Here is a 22086-nt window from a genome sequence, read left to right as displayed (position 1 = left end):
CAAAGCACTGAGCAGCTAAGCCGACGGCTTGTTCTTCCCTTCGGCTGCCACTGCTTGGCTCTCTAGAGCTGCGGAAACAGGCTATCAGGGCAATGATTTCCCCACTGCTGCAGCTTGTGGGGATACACACGAATCCCCTGTCCCACAGTAACGGCCTCGCGAAATATTACCAGGCAACGTTATGCGTGTGCCGTTCAGCTTTGCAGAGGAGGGGCACACACACGCCATCCCCGCTGCCTTTCACGCCCCCACAGACCTTCCCTCTCTGAACTGGACACTTCCGCCCACAGCCTGAGATGAGCCCACTTCTCTAGACACTGTCTAGTCTTTTTGATCGGAGCCAATAGCACGCACGAATCAGATATTTATTTATTTATTTGAACATACTGCTAGCCTCACATTTGAGGCCGTCGCAGGAGTGGGACATCACATACACTAAAATAACACAGGTCAAGTAAGTGTCAACACAAAGGCGATCGTAGTCCAACAAGGCAATATGCAATATACAAAAGGTAAAAGAAAGTAGCAAAACAGGAGCAAGTAGCATATTTGAGGACTTCAGCACAGTAAAGAAAAAAAAAAAACTAAACAAGAAAAATAACACAGTAACAAAAATGCAGACAAGTTTTTAGGGAGCAAGAATTGAAACAATAGCTGCTGAAGAATGATACTGTCATGAGAAACGAGCAATAAGGTTAAAAAATAATAAGCGAGAGTCAGATAAGAAAGTCGGGATGTCATCGTCAGCAAGGAAAAAAAAAAAGAGTGCAAGAGTACAGCAAGAGTATATGCCCACTGCAGCACAATCGGGCAGGCAGGCAGGCATACAAAGACGCAGCGAGAGGCACGCCTGTCTTACGCCTAGACCGTGTCGATGCTCATGCCCATTAGTGGATTTACTCAACATGATGTCCGCTCGACTCTCCTCCTAGCTACCCTGGCTGGAGCAGCAGGCGGCATGCTTACCACCCCAAACGTCACTTTTCCACTTGCCTATGTGCTCCTGGCTCGGTCAGGTTCACTACCACAGCTGCGTCTAGCCCATTTTCTACGCTCCGCTCTCCACTCCGAATTCACTGCATACTTTCATCCCATTTTGTTGTTTAACTCTTTCCTTACCACGGGGAAATTGGCTGTTTTTTGTATGGTTTAGTTACGAATTCTTTGTGCAACAGCTACTAAATGTACAGTGCCATGCGGTACATAAAAGTGAAGGTAAATGAACGTGCTTTCAGGCAGTATTTATTTTTAAAAAATACAAAAATTGATTTCCATAAAAAAATATTCATGAACAAAAAAAATGCAAAAAGTTTGAGTAAAGAGTAATATCTCTGGCAAAAAATTTTTTACCGAAATTCCAAAATATACGAATTGTGGGTATATTAGTAGGCAACATTTCTTTATAAAATGATACCTATACACTTTGAGTTAGGAAAAATTACAAGACGCATAGTGAAATATTAAAGTTCTTGATTGGTCCTACTTAAATTTTTTTTTTCATGGAAAAGATTAACTTATAGCACAATACTATATACCAAAACGCGCGTGTTAAATGCACAGTACAAAAGCACATTACGAAAGAAATATAGTAATAACAAAATGGGTAATAAAAATTACCAACCACAAATAATTAATGAAATTAGAGGTCCCGGCTGATCGGCTGCGTCTTCCTCATCTGAGCTGAACTCAGACGACGCGACATCGATGTCCGAGTCATCTGTGCTCGATGAGTCTAAAAGATCACTTGCCGGGTCGTCGGGATCGATTAAAACTGCGATCTTTCGAGCGCGCGCGGTTTTGGATGTCGACGCCATCACTCCGCTCAAGTGCGCGTCAACCTTCGCACCCGCGCACCCTTTAAAAATCGCCGCCACGCGGTAAAAATGTGAACCGTGCAGAAATGGAAACTCTACTTTGTATACAATCACCGAGATGGCGCCACAAGTCCAGGGCGCAGTGGTATTTTTAAAATTCGCGCTCAAAAACTTCGCTCGCCGGCGATCGACACCTAGTGCCGTGGTAAGGAAAGAGTTAAGGGGGGAAACTGGTCTTGAAAAGAAAATTTTATTAATTTAGTCAGTTATGAAATTTTCAGGGCACATGCATTTTTGTGCACTGATTCTAGGTATGTCATTTAATTTCCTGTAAAACAATTCCTTGGGCACTAGTGGAATTTTTATGCAAGCATTTTGAGGAGTTTTGAAGAAAATTTGCTGCAGGAAACTTGCTGAAATGCATGCCATTGGGTTCTCTTGACACCAAGGAATACAATAAGGGTGAAATTGTCTTCCTGCCTATCATAGAACTTGAGTAATAGGGTACTGAAGCTGCCACTTCAAAAACAGGAATACACTCTTTCTCATTTCTGTAGCGACAACTTCAAAGCTCTATAACTCAAGTTCTATGATAGGCAGGAAGACAATTTCACCCTTATTGTATTCCTTGGTGTCAAGAGAACCCAATGGCCAACATTTCAGCGAGTTTCCTGCTGCAAATTTTCTTCAAAACTCTCCACAAAATACTAGTACAAAAATGTGTGTAAGTGCTCAAGGAATTGTCTTACATAAAATTAAATGAGATATTTAGAATCGGCACGCAAAAATACATATTCCCTGAGGATTTCGCAACTGACTTCATTAATAAAGTTTTTTTTTTAAGGGGAGACACTGCTCTTTAAACTAACTTTGACAATTTTTATCATACATTGATGAAATTAGCATATCTAATGTATTTTTATGTTGTGAACACAAATATGCAATCTATTTTTACCTATCTTTTTTAGATTTTGAAATACTCATTAATTTAGGACTAATTATTCTGCCCAGGTTTTGATTAAGTTCCTCATAAAATATTTATTAAAATTTGATGTCTATATGTTCTACAAAAGCCAGAGTGTGCAACCATAGCATAATTTAAATTTTTGGTTCACTGACATAGAAGTTACAGACCTGTGAAATACACCCATTAAAAATTTTGAATTTTTGAAAAATAGCCCCTCCATTTTAATTAAATTTGGAAAGAGAAATGTTACATTGTTTTTATTTTATTGCAGAGAGTAATTCAAAAGCTTTAAAATGCAACAAGAATTGTCCAAATCTGACCACCACATCTGGAGATATCTTGGGCAACAGTGTGTGCAGTGGTTAAAAAATCAGTTTTGAGAAAACAAGGAAAGAAGTTTGAAAACAGGTCCAGAGTTTATTTTCTGTAAATTCAGACTTGTAGTTCAAAGGATCTTATGCTAGAAGCCTCCAGGCACATAGTCTTCATCAATCTCTTTCCCTCGTTTTCTTTTCATTGCCTGCCGAAAGTTTTCAGCATCTGCATGCTTCCTGTCAGATGCTACTAGCCGACGCTGGTCCTTCTCGGCGCATCTTTGGCGCATCACACTGCTTCTGTTCACGTGCAGTTCCCTGAGGATGGCCTCACTGGCACGCTCTTTGCCAGCGTTAAACCTTGTGACAGCTTCTGCCACTGCACTCTCAACAGTATAAAGAGAGGCATGCCTGTGTTTTGGTACGAGTGACCATATCACCGAGTGTAGGCACTCGTTTGAGTTCTGCGTTTTGCCTCTCTGGCAGCGTTCAAGCAATTTCTCGTCAGAGAGGCGCGTATATATAGGCAGCAGTGCCTCTGCAACATAATCTGGCAGGCTGTATCTGTGCTTGGGTGGAGGTTCCTTCTTTGCCACGGCCTTATTGTAAGTGCACCAGCTTTCTTCACCTTTTGGGCAGAGCGAATGATTTGGCTTTGCGTCCGTGGAGGCTATGTGAAAGTAAGTTGCGAGGACAGCATTTTTCATAGCTTCAATGTTGCCCTGGTTTGCTTTCAATGCCCGTCCATAGTAAGTGGACAGTTTCGTGACAAGCTCACCTGTGAGCTTGCCCTTTCCACCAAGGCTCCTCTTGCCGTCTCCCTTGTTTTTTTGCAGTAGACTTCTCAGGGCAGTACCCATGCGTTTGTGAATATGGTTAATACAGTCTTCCTTCTCGATTTCCACAAAGCCATAAATTTGTTCTTCATGCAGGGTATTGAATGCACGACTATCACCATCGCACAACATGGTTGTGTACCGTAGTCCATGCTTATCCAGTGATCGGCCAAACAGTACTTTCGCAGCCTCCACTTCCATTTGGCCGGGCTTGCTCGAGCTGTTTTTTTGACACAGGTGGCCAGCTCGCCATGCTTCATAGCGAGGGTCACCTTCTTTCGGGCCCAGTTCGCATCCTAAACAAAAGTTCGAAAGAACTACAAAATCGAGCACATACCCGGTAAAGAGTTCAATAACTGTTCCCACACAGATGTGCGAGGAATGGCCTCTCGTTAGCCATGTTCCATCATAGGAAACTGCAATATTGCCGGGATTTCCGAAGTTTAGCTGACCGTACAAGGATTTCACGGCATCCGCACATTCGCTCATCACATGCGTGGCAGCATTCAGGGAGGCAGGGTTCAGCTTTCTCTTCACGTATTTTTGATACGTTTTTTGGTGCAAACCACGTCGCGAAATGTTTAGCGCCGAAAATATGTCATTGAGGACGGTTTGACCGTTTCCTGTGCTCGTAACGGCACGGGTCGCGAGCACGTTCACTTCAAACGGGTTGCACGTCGCGTTCCCACCTGCTCTCGGCGAGCTCCACCCGGCCTTGAGCTCTCCGCAAGAATCGCACTCGACAACGAGTTTGACTGCAATTCCGTACTCACGGCCCTTCTTTGACAGCGTCACAGGACTACGGCACACAGTGCACTGCACGCATTTGAGAAGCTCGTTCACGGCTGCGAGGCTTAGAACGGTGAACGCCGTCCCGTCTCCCGGCGCCTCGTCGATGCCTCCCAAAATAGATTGCTTGCGGCGGGTAGCGGACATCGCAGAAAGCCGTCGCTCTTCTTCTTGTGCGTGGAGATCAATTGCCATTTTTTCGGCTTCGGAAAGCATTGGCGTGTCGACGCGCACTGTTTTCGGCACCGCAACGGGCGCCGATGCAGCGCTTGCTCCCGCCGTCACCGCTCCCTCCGTAGCTGCGTCGCACTGACTCGTGGGAATCGTCGCTGCTGCTGGCGGGTCTGATGGCTCCTCGCGTGTCCGCGGCCGCCGTTTGCGCTTTTTGCCAAAGGCATGAGCGGTTCGAAACTTCCGTTTTCCTCCAGCCATCGCGAGGTAGACACGGCAGTAGCGCGGTGCTCCGCTCGAAATGGCGAACGACGCTTCTTTGTCCAGCAGACGCCGCTTCCCGGCGTCCAATCGGGAGGCAGGATTTGCTACACGTGATGCAAAAGCACCAATGGCGCTCGCTTGCTTGTATTTTTTTGCGGCGGGCTAGCTCCACTGTTGCCAGACGGAGAACTGTTTCCCGCTAAAAAATGGATAGCAGAAGAACGCAGCTTCAAAACGAAACCAAAATGGCCGCGCTCCGTTGAGCCGTTGCGACGGGGCGCGAGTTTGAATTTGTCCAATTTTGAGGGCTTTTTATGAGCGAACACTGTCGTTGTACTGACTTTAAAATTTAATAACATGATAAATACTTGTCAGAGGACCATAATATTTGAGAAACAGGCTCTTCAGAACCTGAAGATTCCGAAAAAAAATATTTCAGAAAACCGATTTTTTCGCGATTTTTCGATCTTAAAGAGCCGCGTCTCCCCTTAAGACCAGTGTCCCCCCTTAAAGGTGCACTGAAAAGGAATCTGAACTTGTCTTTTTGCCACGGGAACTCAATCTACACGTTCCGAGCATTCTTAGAAACTCCCGATTTATTGCCCTGTGTGGCCGATTTCCCTAATTAAATCGAATTAACGTCCGGCTCCTGCCTTTTTTTTTTAAATTCTCCCTCGTACGGTGGGCGGAGTCGACCAACGCGCGGAGTGCCTTTCACCCAGTCCCGCGGCGGCTTGCCGCTCTGCTATTGGCGGAGTAATACGTAGTAGTCCGTGGAAGCAAATAGTCCACTCGTATTTTATTTCTGCGGGCTTATTTTGCAGTTATATTATCTGCAAATGAAACTATCTATTCACGGAAACCTAAAAAACAAAATGAAGCGAAAGCAAAGCCTCCACGGAGCTGGCCAATGGGCACTCCATGCGTTGGTCGACTGTCACAAAATTCGGCGCATTTTAGGAACAAACAAAGAAAAACCGCCGCGCGCACGGCGTCTCGCCTGCGCGAGCCCAACGGGGGAGAGGGAAAGCCCCGCCGAGCGCGTGCCTCCCTCTCCACCGCCGCGTCGTGCGCCGAGGAAATGAGTCATCCCCGCCGAATTCTCTGGAACAGACGAGTCGGTTCTACGGCTGACGGGGGGAAAGGGCGTAGCCTTGCGTGCACTAAGACACGTCCCCCTCGCCCGTCGGCGCCACTCAAGAACACGCTCGAAACTTCGAGATGCGACCCCCGACCTCTGACCAATGGGGACGAGCGGCCGGTGAGAAGAGGAAAGGGAGACAGCACTGCCAATGCTGCGTGTATGTGCGCGCCTACTCGGGCGCGAACAACAAACAGACGGGAGAGCGAGCCTATAAAGAAGGACGTTGACCGCTATCAGTCAGTCCGGACCGCCGTTTAAGCTTCATCGAAGCGCGCCCGTTCGACTCCCGGGGAAACACCACTCGGCCAGCGTCGGACCAACGAGGCAACGGTCGCCAGTCTGCGGGACGGCATCGTCATGGAACTCTGGTCGTCGGACTGCCGCAGTGCCCGGTGAACAAATTGTGTTTTGTTTGTTTACCTCTCTCTCTTGTGTTAGTGCACTTTAGGTGCAATATTGCCTTTGTAAGTGTATTCTCTCTCGAGTTTAACTTTGCACGTGTTGCATTGTTCAATTAATCACTCTGTATGTGTTTGTACTAGTGATTGCGAAATCCTCTGTATCGACTCTTTGCTATATAAACCTTGTTTTGTTTTGTGAACTTCTGGCTCCGACCCATTCTCTGGCTTGCGACCAGCGAAAGCTGGGCACCGAACGCCCAAAAACCTCTTGTCACTTGGTGGCTGGTCTCCGCTGAGTTGCCACGCTGAGTCGAGGGCATCTCCTTTGAGTCCGAGACCGCTACCCCCACACGCTCTAAGGGCGTCTGGGAGCTTCCCACTTAAAAGTGCGCGAAGTCTGGGTGACAATATATTCTGGCGTCCACGACAGGACGTTTGGTGTTTGCAAGCGCAGAGAACGGAGAAAGAGTCGGAAGGAGTTTACGAATCGTAAACGAGTGTTAGCAGCAGAGCGATATTGTGAGGTGCCGCGCCGAAGCGGTTAGTGATGGTCACCGTGTAGAGGTATTCATTGCCTGGAATGTAGAGTTCGGTCTCCAAATATGAGCTTCAAGGAGCTAAAGGAGCTAGTAGAGGCCGGTCTCCAGATGGGGATGACCGGAGCCGAACTGCGAGAATGGGTGGACCAGGAAAGAGACAGAGCTGAGAAAGAAAGAGAGAGAGCTCGAGAAGAAAGAGAGAGAGAGAGACAGCGCGCTAGAGAAGCCGCTGAGAAAGAGAGGCAAAAGAAACGAGAAGAAGAACAGAGAGAACGTAAAAGGAGAGAGGAAGAGGCCGAAAGGGCTTTTGAAATAGAAATGGCAATCATTCAGAGGAAGATTGCTGAAATTCGGCGCTTGAACGACGTCAGGAAGCCTGTGGAGCTTACCCCCGTAGAGGCCGGGTGGAAGAGAGAGGAAGTTAATTCCTTGACAACCACGGAAGAGGTTGTAACTGGCTCCACTAGTGAGAATGAGGTTGTGGAACAGCCTGTTCCTGCAGCTGAAATCACAGAGAGGGAAGAACCGACCGGAGTGTCGCTTCCTCAGGAAGTTGAAAGTGTAGCTACTGCTGAGGTAGTATGCACTGAAGTAAAGGCCGACCTGACGCTGCAGTCCGAGGGGACCCTAGAGCAGCCGCCTGAGGACGAAGAAGCAGTTGAGATCTCTATGGAGGAGTCCGAGTGCTACACCTCTGAGTCCGGCAGTGAAGACCACGAGAAAGAGTGGTTAAATGGCACTGAGTGTGAAAGCTCAGACGTAGAAATACCCGAGGAAAGCGCACTCAGTGAAGACCCGGAAGCCGTTCCGAGTGAACCCTCGCGCAGCGAGGAGGGCTTTGCCTATGAAGAAGGCGAGGAAATTTGTGCCTCGGAGGAAGGAGACAGTGCAGTACAAGGAATGGAGCACCACTGCACTGAAACTAACGAGCTCAGGAAAGTATCAGAGAAAGCTGAGGAAGCAACACTGAGCGAAAGTGAGGAGAATGAGTCATCAACGGCTAATGAGCCATGCTCAGAATGCCCCTCACAAGGAAGGCTCCGAAAGAAAAGGAAAAAGGACTTGGAAGAAGAAAGCTCAGTGCTCGAAGAACAAGAGAAAGCTGAACGAGTGGCTTCATCACGAGAGAACAGCTCGGATGACGCAACTGGCAGTGAACCGGCCTTGACCCGAAGAAGAATTTGGAAGAAAGAAAAAAGAAAGAGAAATGAGTCGGACACCACCGAAGGAGGTGAAACCGAAAAGCAGAAGTTCTGGAGAAAATTCAGGAAGAGAACGGGAAGAGACAGAACCAAGCTGAAGACAGCCGCGCCGAATGCAAGCGAGCTGCACGAGCATCGCAGCAAAGTGAAAAAGAAGCTGAGACGAGCAAGCCCAGCGTTCAGCAACGACACCGTCTGGAGGCGAAAGCGCAAAGAAACGGGCGCACGCCAAGAAGGAAAGCACGAGAAGTGGAGCCGTCATGAGCGAACTGGCGTAAAATTTGTTCGCAACAGACACGCTAGCCACAGGAAAAGAGGAAGAGCTCAAAGCATGAACCAATGCACAGAGAGCAGCACGAATAGGAAGCTGGGCTACAACAGCGTTCGCAAGAGAAGCCTCAGCATGAGGCGGAAGAAGACTAGAACGCACGACAGGAAGAAAAGTCAGAGTCGCGTGCGTAAGAGAACTAAAAGCGTGACTGAAACCTTGAGCGAAACAATCCTGTTCCGAGCCCGCTCGGTAGGCCAAACTTGGAAGTTTAGGCGAAAGTGTGCCTTGTATTTGTGTGCTCCATGTTTGTAGCCTTGTGTTAATGTACTGCCCAATCGCGGCGTGTACTTATGTGCATTGTGAACATTGCACTGTGTTGTGTATGTGAAAACATCATGGTAGTGGTGTATGTATTTTCACATGTAGTTTGTGAGCGCATGCATGTGCGCGCGAATTGTACCGCCGAACTGCGGCGTGTTTTGGAGTGCAATCTGTCTATTGTACTGTGTTATGTATGTGAAAGCATCAAGGTATTGATGTATGTATTTTGGCATTCGCCACTGACTTTGTGAGCGCATGCATGTGCGCGCGAATTTTGTGTTTTGTGAATATTGTTACACAATATTCTTAAAGGAAGGGGCAGTGTCACAAAATTCGGCGCATTTTAGGAACAAACAAAGAAAAACCGCCGCACGCACGGCGTCTCGCCTGCGCGAGCCCAACGGGGGAGAGGGAAAGCCCCGCCGAGCGCGTGCCTCCCTCTCCACCGCCGCGGCGTGCGCCGAGGAAATGAGTCATCCCCGCCGAATTCTCTGGAACAGACGAGTCGGTTCTACGGCTGACGGGGGGAAAGGGCGTAGCCTTGCGTGCACTAAGACACGTCCCCCTCGCCCGTCGGCGCCACTCAAGAACACGCTCGAAACTTCGAGATGCGACCCCCGACCTCTGACCAATGGGGACGCGCGGCCGGTGAGAAGAGGAAAGGGAGACAGCACTGCCAATGCTGCGTGTATGTGCGCGCCTACTCGGGCGCGAACAACAAACAGACGGGAGAGCGAGCCTATAAAGAAGGACGTTGACCGCTATCAGTCAGTCCGGACCGCCGTTTAAGCTTAATCGAAGCGCGCCCGTTCGACTCCCGGGGAAACACCACTCGGCCAGCGTCGGACCAACGAGGCAACGGTCGCCAGTCTGCGGGACGGCATCGTCATGGAACTCTGGTCGTTGGACTGCCGCAGTGCCCGGTGAACAAATTGTGTTTTGTTTGTTTACCTCTCTCTCTTGTGTTAGTGCACTTTAGGTGCAATATTGCCTTTGTAAGTGTATTCTCTCTCGAGTTTAACTTTGCACGTGTTGCATTGTTCAATTAATTACTTTGTATGTGTTTGTACTAGTGATTGCGAAATCCTCTGTATCGACTCTTTGCTATATAAACCTTGTTTTGTTTTGTGAACTTCTGGCTCCGACCCATTCTCTGGCTTGCGACCAGCGAAAGCTGGGCATCGAACGCCCAAAAACCTCTTGTCACTTGGTGGCTGGTCTCCGCTGAGTTGCCACGCTGAGTCGAGGGCATCTCCTTTGAGTCCGAGACCGCTACCCCCACACGCTCTAAGGGTGTCTGGGAGCTTCCCACTTAAAAGTGCGCGAAGTCTGGGTGACATCGACTCCGCCCACCGTACGAGGGAGAATTAAAAAAAAAAAGGCGAGAGCCGGTCGTTAATTCGATTTAATTGCGGAAATCGGCCACACGGGGCAATAAGTCGCAGTTTCTAAGAATGCTCGGAACGTGTAGATCGAGTTCCCGCGGCAAAAAGACATGTTCAGAATCCTCTTCAGCGCACCTTTAAGCCATTAGCCGTACCGAGTTCTAATGCGAGGTGCATCCTGGGCACCCGGGGACACACGCAGTCGCGCAGAACAGAACCAGTGTCATGCATCTGTCGTTCACAAGTGGCGCTTCCTTTTTCTCCCCCCAGGCTCACCTGAGCAGCGGTTGACCTGCTTCTGGGGGATGATAATCTGGCAGGAGAGAGAGTCCTTGGTGTTGGGGATGGCATGGTTCAGCAGACAGATGCACCGCACCACCTGGCCAACCTGCACAGCAGCAGCACAAGCCATCAGAGACCGCCACCTACCAAGCAAGCTCGCCAACCTCCGGCGATAAAGAAAGTGCAGCTGAGGCAATCGAAATCCCGACTTTGACATCTTGTTGCCGCTCATATGCTAGGGTTCCACTGAAAAGCATGGAAGGTGTTGCAAACGTAGCAGACTCATTTCATTTTGTGGTATGAGCAATTTTCCCCGCTTCTGCGCAGCTAAAACCTCAGCACAGCTGCAATCAACGGCTGTGCCCTGGCCAAGACTGTGGCATGTTGAGCGTCCATGCCACTGACACCCCCACAGCAGAGATGATGGCAGGGCTACGGTACACATGCGGCTCATGCTCAGCCCCAATAAAAGTGGACTTTACCATCCAATCTCTAAAATTTGCTTTGTTTTGTACTGAGCTGCAAGTGATGGGACATCATCTGATCATATCAAAGGCTAAAGGGACCGACAGTTGACCAAAGCGTGCTAAGAGATAGGTTAGAAATTGTGTAGGTCACAGCGGCAGAACAGTTCAGTAAAATTATCATCGATAAGGCGATCATAAAAAAAAGTGGCCAATTACAGTCTGGTTGGGCGGAGCCAAATTATTTTGCGGCTCCTTACTCTTGCAGGCCCATAATCATCATGAAACCCAATCAGTTTCCAGCACCAGGGCATAAAAAAGGTCTATCTGCAGATTTAAAAAATAATCAGCTTTATTTTTTAAATGCTCCACGCTGTTGTGGGCCGAACTGCAGGCTCTGTCCTGAAGCAGCATGTGTGGTATCATGGCTTCTATAAACTTACACCTTGCTATGACACCTTGTGCATGGGCCACTTCTAAAGCAGCCAGTATGAAGACATTTGGTGCAATATTTACTATTTCGCGCCTAAACTGAGTCTTGTCTCCAGCTGTCTAGTCTAAACTGACCTCTAACTCAGTGAAACCGTTTTGGTATAGGGCACCTTGAACACCATGACTTAAAGGTGCACTGAAGAGGAATCTGAACTCGTCTTTTTGCCGTGGGAACTCGATCCACACGTTCCTAGCATTCTTAGAAACAGCAACTTATTGCCCTGTGTGGCCGATTTCCCCAATTAAAACGAATTAACGTCCAGCTCCCGCCTTTTTTTTTTTATTCTGCCTCGTACGGTGGGCGGAGTCGACCAACGCGTGGAGCGCCTTTCACCCAGTCCTGTGGAGACTTTGCTTTCGCTTTATTTTGTTTTTTAGGTTTCCATGAATAAATAGTTTCATTCACAGATAATATAGCCGCAAAATAAGCCTGAAGAAATAAAAATACGCGCGGACTATTTGCTACTACGGACTACTACGTATTACTCCGCCGATGGCAGAGCGGCAAGCCGCCGCGGGACCGGCTGCAAGGCACTCCACGCGTTGGTCGACTCCGCCCACTGTACGAGGCAGAATTAAAAAAAAAAAAAAGGCGGGAGCCGGACGTTAATTCGATTTAATTCGGGAAATCGGTCACACAGGGCAGTAAATCGCAGTTTCTAAGAAAGCTCGGAACGTGTAGATTGATTTCCCGTGGCAAAAAGACAAGTTCAGATTCCTCTTCAGTGCACCTTTAAGTTACGCCAGAAAAGATTTCAGTCCTTAAAATTTAGCTACTGGTCGGTCCCTCTGAGAATGTCTGGCACCTGTAGGAACCAGGCAGGCACACGGGGCAGTGTTGGCAACGTACCTTCTCCACCCTGTCGGGCACGTAGGAGGGGTCGCAGTAGACCTGCTTGCAGCGTGCCGTCTCATTGCCCGACCGCACGCCCACCACTCGGCCATTCTCCATGACAATCTCATCGATGGGCTTGTCCAGCATGTAGGTGCCACCGTAGATGGCGCTCAGCCTGCACACGCGCGGCAAAGAACCACGTCTACCGTCAGCCAAGTCTTGCTACGCCTGTTATGGGACAAAGGTGACTCCTATTGAATGCCAACAAGCTTGTCCTGTGTCAGCTGCGACTATCGTACACCTGCAAACCACCACTGACCACCTGCTCATTGCATTACGTCCTGCCGACACCCATTTCTTCCAATTCTTGAAGGTTACGGCTTCCGTGAGGTTACGCCTCAGTCCGGACAGATTGAGAGAAGGGTGTTCCAGGATATTTCGTAGGTCATTTTTACAGTGAGCACAGCTAGCAAAAGCCTAAAAATCACATAAGAACAAAAGGCATTTAGTGACGCCCCTTTCAAATTGGGGTAAACTGTATCCCATTACTATCGATTTACCACTTTCATGCCCCAAGGCAAGTACCATGCTGTCGAAACCGGGGCCTCAACTCAGTGCAACAGAGACAAGGAGGTGCGTATGTTCACTGCCCCGCAATATGCTCAAGTGGAGGACGAAAGCAGAACAGTGAGTGCTACCAAGATGGGACAATGCAAAGCTTTGCTCACTCCTCACGGTGCCCAGTCCATGCACGTCAATTTCAGCCGCATGCAGCAAGCACGAGCCCTCGGCATTATTTGCTCTCTTACCAAATGGTGAGGCCGCCACGCATAGCTTCGCCGACCACCACTATGCGTCATGTACTCAGGTATGCCGTATACCCACCTCTGCTCTACTGCAATACTGCTACAAAGAAGTGACTTCGTTATTCCGTGTTCCTCTACAGCCATCGATATGCGGTCTTATCACTGTTCCTATTACTATGCAAGACTCGATTTGAACGTCCTGAAAAAAATGATCACATGCGGATATTTCCGCGATGTTCAAGACAATTAATAATGTTTCAGATGTGTTTCCTAGACAGTTCTCTACCGTCTAAAATTAAGCCCAGATGAGAGTGGTGGCAATTTTGATCAGTGGCTACCAAGCATGCTTGCTACTACTGATGTCGGCAACTAGTTTCTCTTCGAAGGCACAAGTTTGCCCCATAAACACAAGCCTGAGGGTTCTCACACAGCTTCCACCCTCGCCGTTCAATGACGTTCTACGTCACATCAGCGGTAACTCAGGACGTGCCACGTCCGCTGCTTAAGAATGTGGGTGGCGCTGGTGAACACTCCCAAGGTTAGGTTATTTGTAAACATAAATACCCCCGAAAAAGCAGAAGGTTTGACAGCCGTCGCTGTAGCTCAGAGGTAGAGCACCGGACGCGTAATTCGGAGGTCGTGGGTTCGGATCCCACCGGCGGCATGTGGTTGTTTTTTCTTCTGCTTTTCTAATCGATTAGCTTTAAGCGATAACATATTCAGTAATATTATAAATTGATCAACACCACGAAATAAATAAATAAAAAAAAATCCCCTGTGCCCCTTAGTTTCTGTGGCTGTTGACTTCTCTCATCCTTTCCAGACTGCCTGTTCTCACCACTCTGCGGCAACTATGAACAGCAATGTTTGCGCCTGCCTTAGCGAAGACGAGGGACGGCAGCACCCACCTGGCGAAGCCTTGGGGCAGCTCGCCGAGGCCGTAGAGTGGGTAGAGGTAGGGCGACTTGCCGTACCGGGCCAGGGAGTCACTGTACAGCTTGATCCTGCGGATGAGCTCCCCGCATGGCCTCTGCAGGTAGTCGTCGTCCCGGTACAGGGCCAGGGCGTGCCCCGTGAAGTCAGCCGTGTCCTTGTCCAGGCCAAACTTCTCGTACAGCTGGGAGGCCGTCGTGCTCTGGTGGTCCACGTCCTTCCACGTCTTGGGGTCGTCAAAGGCGTAGTCCTGCACGGCCACCAGGAAGTTGCGGAAGCGCCGCTTCTCGAACATCCCCATCAGGCTGGACGCCAGGGCCTCCTTCTCGTCGGCTGGCACCTTGTGGATCTTGCCCGCCTTGTAGACGTAGCTGCCCTCCACCGACTTGAACTCGAGGTAGCGCGTGACGCCCGTGTGGATGAGCAGCTTGACCAGCTGCCCGTTGGCCATGAGGAACTTGGGGACCAGGTCCACGTTCCAGTCGCGCGACCGGCCGTACTCGTCCAGCTGGCTGGCCGGCAGGCTGAACTTGGTGAAGAGCTCCTCCAGGGGGGTGATGGAGGCCGACTCCCCCCCGTAGTACTTGTTGCGGTCCATGTGCAGCACCTTCTTGCCACTCACGGACAGCATGCCACTCAGGATGCACTCCTGCACAATGACCCCCAAGTGGGCAGCAGGCCACATTCTTTAGCCTACCCGCCTTCGCTATCCACACAAACTCAGAAAAAAAAAAAGACACAAGACAAAGACTCATCGTTTCTAAAATGATTCTGTTCAAAACGCCAGATGGCAGCGTGCCTGCATAACCCTTTAAGGCGCTTCGTACACAATTGTGTAGACAGCAAACTCACAGCGTTTTCTGAGAGGCTAGTGCACCTAGCAGTGATTTCATTGTTTCAGTTGAACTGAGTAGCCTTCTTGTCGCAAATAAGTTGGTTTTTTGTGCCATGTAGCGAACGCAGTAAATAATATTTTACTCAACAGTGGGCTATTTAGCACTTTGTCCACCACTTTTGTGCAGACAGATTTTGTTGCAAGTGAAAACATTGATTGTTTTTGCTCCATTTCGGGCGTAATGTGCATCTTTGAAACGCACAATGATTCCACGATTGCTAGGGTGCTTACCTGACATGTGAGAACATTTCCATGTTCCTATTTGTAACAAATCTGGCACTTTGTATGGAATTCTGCACATCGTTGTACAAACTTACCTGCTGGTCTTTCACGCTCAAAAACTAACAAACTTCCTTTCTAGAGGCCTGAATACACTACTTAGGTGAAAAAAATAACTGATTTCCATAAAACAAAAAATGGCGCCTGAAAGGGATAAAGTGGTCAGGCTGCCATGGACATAATTTCTGACCACGAGTGAAATTCGGACCAATCCCACTGGAATATGAACCATGCGTTACTTATGTACCAACTTTTGTTACCTTCACAGAAAAATTTAAGCGGCAAGTGACTGTACTGTGCGAGCTCATTTAGGTGACTGAGTCCCACACAATTACAGAATAATTTGCCTACACTATTTTCGTCAGTCTGCCAGAAAGAAATGGCTGATAGCCACCAGCACACATTTTACGAACTTGCTAAAACAGCTCTTCGGAAGTCTATTTACCCTGATTTGTGTTATGAACTTTTTCAGAAACCACGCAGCCATAACAGAATTTCTTAACACTTTAAGCATGAATTTGTACTAGTGACAGGCAATGCACAACTTTTAGGCCTTTCAATGTCCTCAGATGAGGCTGTGAGCGTTGTCCATGAAACTGATTTTTTTGTGACCTGTATGCCTTTCATAAGAGTTCCTCTAATGAAAGAATAAAATTGTTAGCTAAAGCCCCTCAAAGATTTGTCACATTGCTTGCTATGCAATACCAGCCAAGGCATGACAAGAATGAGGGAGGCGACCAATGCAGGAAGAAGCAACTTCCAATGCTCTCAAGTACGAGGAGGCTTGGAAGTTTCTGTAAGGCTATAAGTGAAAGCATACAACGGACTGACAGGATTCCCTTTTTTTTCTCATCTCACCGGTCACTGCAGCCTTGGTACTACAGCTTTACTGTCAGCAGCACTGTTTGCATTGGCAGCCATCGAACAAAATGGAAGTGGTTGGACATTCTTGGGATCGTTTATTTTGTGCTGCGAGCCTGCTACATGAGTATCACGTACACGACGCCTAGAATTAGAGTGCAGGCCCTTCCAGTCTGTCTCAGTTGGTAACGCCAACCCCACGAAACGATTTGCACTGTCCACAGAGTCGCATAATTGACAGAAGTTGAATTCACATCCTTTCTTCCAACATCTAACACCGTGTCACTACCAAAGCCTTGACGTTGTACTGCTTCAATCACAAAATATAAAACGCTTTTGTTCCGTTATTGCAGGCGCACTGTTCTGCATATCCTCGCCACTCAATTCCCACAACTCCTTGAACAATGAAATGCATTTTACAGGATTCACGCGTCGTCAATGGTGAAAAGCTGCTGTGCACTATCCCAATGTAGTACAGTGTGTGGGATACAGATAAGTGAACTGGCAGGGTGATTGTGCATCCGAAAGCTGGAAGCCAGAGCTTCTGCACGCAACAATACTTACACAGCAGGCGCTCGATCACACTCTGTTTTCATGCATTAAATGGACACTGAGGAGAAATTGAAGCTGGCTTGTATCGGCAGAATATCAGCTCCTGATTACAGAAACTCCACTCATACTGACAACAAAGCTCTTGTAACGTAGAAAAGAGCAACAACCAAAATACAGGTATCGCCGCCACAGGCCAAACTCGCAAGTACAAGCGTGGTGACGTCATAGGACAAAGCAGTGTTGCTAGAACCAATGGTTCCAGCAACACTAGAACACGAGAATCCACGAATCACTGAGGCGCAGCCAATGCATGCGCAAATCTCCTTGACGTCGCCAGATGGCGCCACGTGCCCGGCAGCTACGCGCGCGCCTGAAGCACCGGACCAATCAGCGCCTGCTCATGCGTTAGGGGGGCTCCCGGTATTCCGCTAGCGGTAACAAGGTACACAGTATGCTAAAGGTGTCTATTTGCGAGAACTTCGTTGACGATTTCGAGAACGGGGTCCATTGCAACGCTAGCAAAACGGCGGTGCAAACGTAAACGAAGCGACGGCCGCAATAGCCGATAGATGCCTTCAACGTGCGGCCGGCGGCAGCTTTCTTTTCGGTAGCTGCTGGGCCGCACTGCTGGCCGCCAGAAATCACGGAGTCTGCGTTACGTCATGTGCACGTCATGTTTCACGTCACTTACTCCTGTGTCGTCATAGGAGAATCCCAAGTTTGAATCAGAGCGGCGGGAAAAACTGTTTCAACTTCGAATCCAAATTTCTCAGAAATAAATGGATCTTTCGCTGCCGGTCAAGTGGCAACAAAGCCATGAAATGCCGAACTATCGGATTTTGCTTTAAAAAAAAATATCAATAGAGCTCTCCTCAGTGTCCCTTTAAAGATCCCCAAGCGGTCAAAATTACCCAGAGCCCTCCACTATGGCATCAGTCATAGCTCGAGTTCGCTTTGGGACAATAAACACGAATGAAACCAAAACCAACCACAGCAGATCACAAAACAAGATTGTGTGCACACAGCTTCCTGACCCACGGAAGCTACAGCATCCATGGCAAGGCGTCAACAGGAACGCCATTTCCATAACCAAAAATGAGTGAACGCCAAAATGACCGAACACGAAGGCTCAACCAAGTCACTTCCCAGCAGCACTGGCCGCAAACCTCAGCTAGCCCTGGGTGTATATGCACCGCGTAGAGCGAGCAGACACCAGCTATCTTCCTGTTCTTAATTAATATCCAGGATATCATAAACCACAGTTCTCTAATACATGCTTCCCTCTGCCAATATCTACACATTCCTTCAATCATTTTCCTTCTCATATCATTCCTCCCCTCAGTCTTGGTCACGCATACGTGCAGGCAACTTGTTAGCTGTCAGCTGAGCTTACAGCCGGGACCTAATATGCCATGAAAGGCTGAAGATTGGAGTTTCTCACAAACTAGAGGGGGTGCCTCAAATGACAATATGGCGGCATTATGGAGGACTGCTCCCAGAGCCGAGCTAGGCAAAATAGGGTTAGAATTTCACGCTAATGATAGCAACCTGTGCGGACCAAACAGCATTTTCTCCAGGGTGTAAAAGGAACAAACGAGAGAAATAAAATTGCTCCCTGCTGTACGGAAACGGCCGCTGTGAAAGTGCTGTAACAGATGCTTGATGCCTGCTCTGGAGAGAATCTAAAATCCACGGTATCTACGATGATGAATGGCGAATGATAAAACCGGAAGTCAGGTTAAGCAAGACCCAGCAATCGTCTGTCATGCTGCTTCGCAGAAAACAAGCTCGTTTGCCAGTCACTGGCGCAATAGCACGCTCGGCTGACCTGAATACCATTTCAAGCCTTTTGCATTTACCCTTGCAAGTTCCCGCGTCACACGCGAGTACTGGCAATGTACAACCACTATGCACTTTCCTACCGAGGGACAGTGGTAAGCTGGTTTCCGTAACCGGGGCGCACCGGCCCAATGCGCTGCAAGCCATTCTTGCCTAATAACTTTTCTTATTGCTAGGGTTTACAGTCCCCATTTAGCATAGATGTACCGTATTTTCCGGTGTATAAGACGCACCCTTGTATAAGACGCACCCACCATATATGAAGGCTCTCAATGAAAAAGTTGGTATATAAGACGCACCCGTGTATAAGACGCACCCCAATTTACCCACTTAGTCTAGTGAGGGTTAATTAAACACGCTTGCTCGACCATCGCGAAATGAACCATGGATGGACTCATCTGATCGCATAAAAGCTTCTTAGCTCCGTAGGCCCGCAGCCCGATTTCCGTTTTCGGTAGCATACTCGACCGCAGATAATTTGAACTTTGCGGTGTAGCTCTTGCGCAACTTCGGTGGCATACTGTAGTAAGACCGAGCACGACAGGTGTAGGTAGTGGAAAACACGCGCCGAAGTCACCAACACAGACGTAATACGTACATGGTTGCGAAGTTGCAAAGAATGACTTAAAAAAGAACGCCGGCCTGGCTTGTTTCGACAATGCCGAGAAGCGCAACTGTCGCCATCTTTTGGAATTTCACATTACTTTTGCTTGCGCCTCCGAAACGACCGCGTGTTTGCGATTCTGGAAGTCGTGATCTGTGATTGCCATTCACGGCACTCGAGATCTGTCGCAGCAAAATATGCTTGTGCTCACTTTGGTCGTATGGCGAACTACTTCTTGGGTGCAGACTGAGCCTGCACGAACCGGTACGTTAGCTTTTGCAATGTTGCCTGCTATGTATGAAACCGAGTATAGACATGCAATTACAAAACTGACTTTTCAATTCCTCACGAGGATACTGGCTTTCCGAGGCAGTGGTAGGAGTTGTATTTTCTTTAAACTATGCGGAACATACAGCGCCATTGCCAACATGTTCAATGGGAGACTAACGCTGCCTGCCACCCTATGCACATCTAGGCCTACCACAGACTTCCGAGGGTTCAGGTCTTCAATCATTCGCTGCAATCACTCCTCTTGAGTTATTCACGCACTGAACAACACCTAACAGCAGAGACTGTCCTCACGCCCAACACGTGCTTTCCAACTGCTATTTGCTCATTGGCAGCGTGGAGTACTACGGCCATTGTATGAGCAATTGTGAAGCAACAACTTCCAAGTCTATTTGCACGCTTCATCCATGCCCTCGTTACGCAATGCCTCCATGGCTGCTGCTGGTTCGTACAATGCAGACTACGTTGTATGCGGTCTACTAAGTACCCGTTACAAACTCCAACCTCCTGACTGCTCTGATTAGCTTAGCAATTAACTGAACAAACATGTACACAACGGATGACGAGCTAATCAGCCAACAGTCAGATACAGCTTATGTCTGCAGTGACCACAGCACACAATTCATTCGCGACAAAAAAGTAGTCCGTTGTTAGGGCTATTCTTGCTAGCTAAACAAAAAGCTAACTACCAGACAAAATAAAGTAGTCCATTGTAAAGCTATTCTTTTTAGTTGAACAAAAAGCCGACTACCAGACAAAATAACAAGCACAAGAAATTTTATGCCTTTGCCTTGCTTGATAGTCAACCATTAAAAAGCTGATTTCGTGTACAGCTGTCACTGGCCAGCGTAGTAATACAGAACACTGCACACCATGCTTCATTGTTACTAATTGCCGTTTTTTTTTTAAAGTTGTATCCTACCGTAATAGTTAATGCTTTTGGCCACCGTTCTCATGGGTTGGCATTATGTTAAACCTTTCCCACTCTTCTGGTGTGCTTCCAGCCATGAGCCACTGCATATAAACGTTCTACAGCGCCGTATCATGGGGGCTGCCATCTTTGATCATGTGACCACGCCGCCATTACACGCCTCCCGACTGCTCGGCGCACGCCTCGTGGTTCAATGCAGACAGGCAGTGTTTCGGCTGATATGGTTGTAAAGGAGTGCGAAGACGACCCTATGGTTTGGCCAAAGCTTTGAAGGTCATGCGAAAACCCTAATTTGATCACTTCAGGCGTCGAAACGTGATCAGGCTTCATGTAATGGCGCCGTGTTCTGGGAGCACATGTGGCGCCATCTGGTCTCAAACAGAAGAACTACACGCTGTGAACGATCTATACGGGGCTGCTGGATTTTCAGGCACATTATCTTTAGTCCAGTCTTCAGCAGTTCCGCAGCTGCCTGATCCACCTCGGTGGCTGTTCCCCTCTGCATCATTGGCATTGCCTTGGTGGCACTACTTTTAATTTAAGAGTTGAGATGACCTTACGCGAGGTAAAAATTAATATGAAATTCCGATCTCCTTAACCTATTTCATTTGAACTGCTAGCGACACAGCTGCCTCGGAAACCCATTATATAAAGTGGCATGGGCTAAGGCATTTTATATTCTTTTTCTTTTTAGTGAATTTCAATGAGTCTGTAACAGGTGTATAGTCCTGCAGTAGTCAATTTCGGCTTAACATTTTTTTTTCTGCTTAGATTCTCTACACATGGCACATAAACTACAGGAGCCAGGTATATAACTGATGCCCGAAAACTTACTGGTGCCCACAAAAGTTCTCGTAACACGAAAATTGCAACGCAAGTTTATTTCCAACCAGTTTCAGCATGCATCCACGAATTGACGGATGAGCTCTGCGCTTTCCTCCACGAACAACACGGTGCACTTTTTAATGAATGGCTGTGCATTTACGTGCCAAGAAAATTGAGGCTTTTCGTGATTTCGGCGCTCCGAAAACTTTTGTGGGCATCTGTATGTGCAAGCACAGCGTATGTGCCTTAAAACCTTGCAACCGAAAAAGCGTTGGGAATTTTATGGAATATTTGGCGATATGGGACAAAAAAGAAATGCTTTATATTCCGCAAACCACAAAATTTAATTTTTAATCATGCATAGTCAATGGAGTGGATACCAGAAATAACGGTACTTGTGTACAGGGTGGGACATTTTGTTTTGGGTGTCCCACCATATATTTGCGTAAACCTATCGAAACAAGTGTATGGAACATGACCATCACAAAAACTTTACTTAACTGCGTCCAGAGCACACTGCTCAATGCATAATGATGCACTTCAATGCGCACAATGAGAGTTAGGCCTTGTATATCTTTTCCAGGCTGTCTGCAAAGATGGTGATGAAATAAACTGATAAAATTAAGTTCCTGCTAATACTGCGTTTCATACACTTTTTGCTGTGGGTGTACACCTGCCTAACTTCCTCTGCTGCTTTTGAACTTTCGGCGTGCTAATTTTAAAGGAGTATAGACACCTAATTTTAGCAGCATATTATCTTGATGCAATGATACAGAAGACAT

General features: G+C 47.9%; 2 protein-coding genes across 2 annotated transcripts in view; both read right to left on the bottom strand.

The window, feature by feature from the left end:
- Positions 1–22086, bottom strand: part of Gdi (GDP dissociation inhibitor) — a 31614-nt gene that overhangs the window by 6000 nt on the left and 3528 nt on the right. The window contains exons 2-4 of the mRNA XM_089553403.1: positions 14206–14879; positions 12507–12666; positions 10695–10806 (exon numbers count right to left, since the gene is read on the bottom strand). Of these exons, the coding sequence (XP_089409529.1) occupies positions 10695–10806; positions 12507–12666; positions 14206–14879 (946 nt within the window). The remainder of the gene's footprint in view (positions 1–10694; positions 10807–12506; positions 12667–14205; positions 14880–22086) is intronic.
- LOC149337242 (uncharacterized) lies at positions 2660–5642 on the bottom strand. Its single transcript, XM_089553402.1, has one exon. It carries the CDS (start codon positions 5150–5152, stop codon positions 3242–3244), a length of 1911 nt encoding a protein of 636 aa, XP_089409528.1. The 5' UTR covers positions 5153–5642; the 3' UTR covers positions 2660–3241.

Source organism: Amblyomma mixtum, chromosome 7 (assembly GCF_055824585.1).
Source record: "Amblyomma mixtum isolate Tamu chromosome 7, ASM5582458v1, whole genome shotgun sequence".
In the NCBI taxonomy this organism is placed as follows: Eukaryota; Metazoa; Arthropoda; class Arachnida; order Ixodida; family Ixodidae; genus Amblyomma; species Amblyomma mixtum.
The sequence above is the reverse complement of the archived record's forward strand: the minus strand, read 5'-3'. Positions and strand labels throughout refer to the sequence as shown.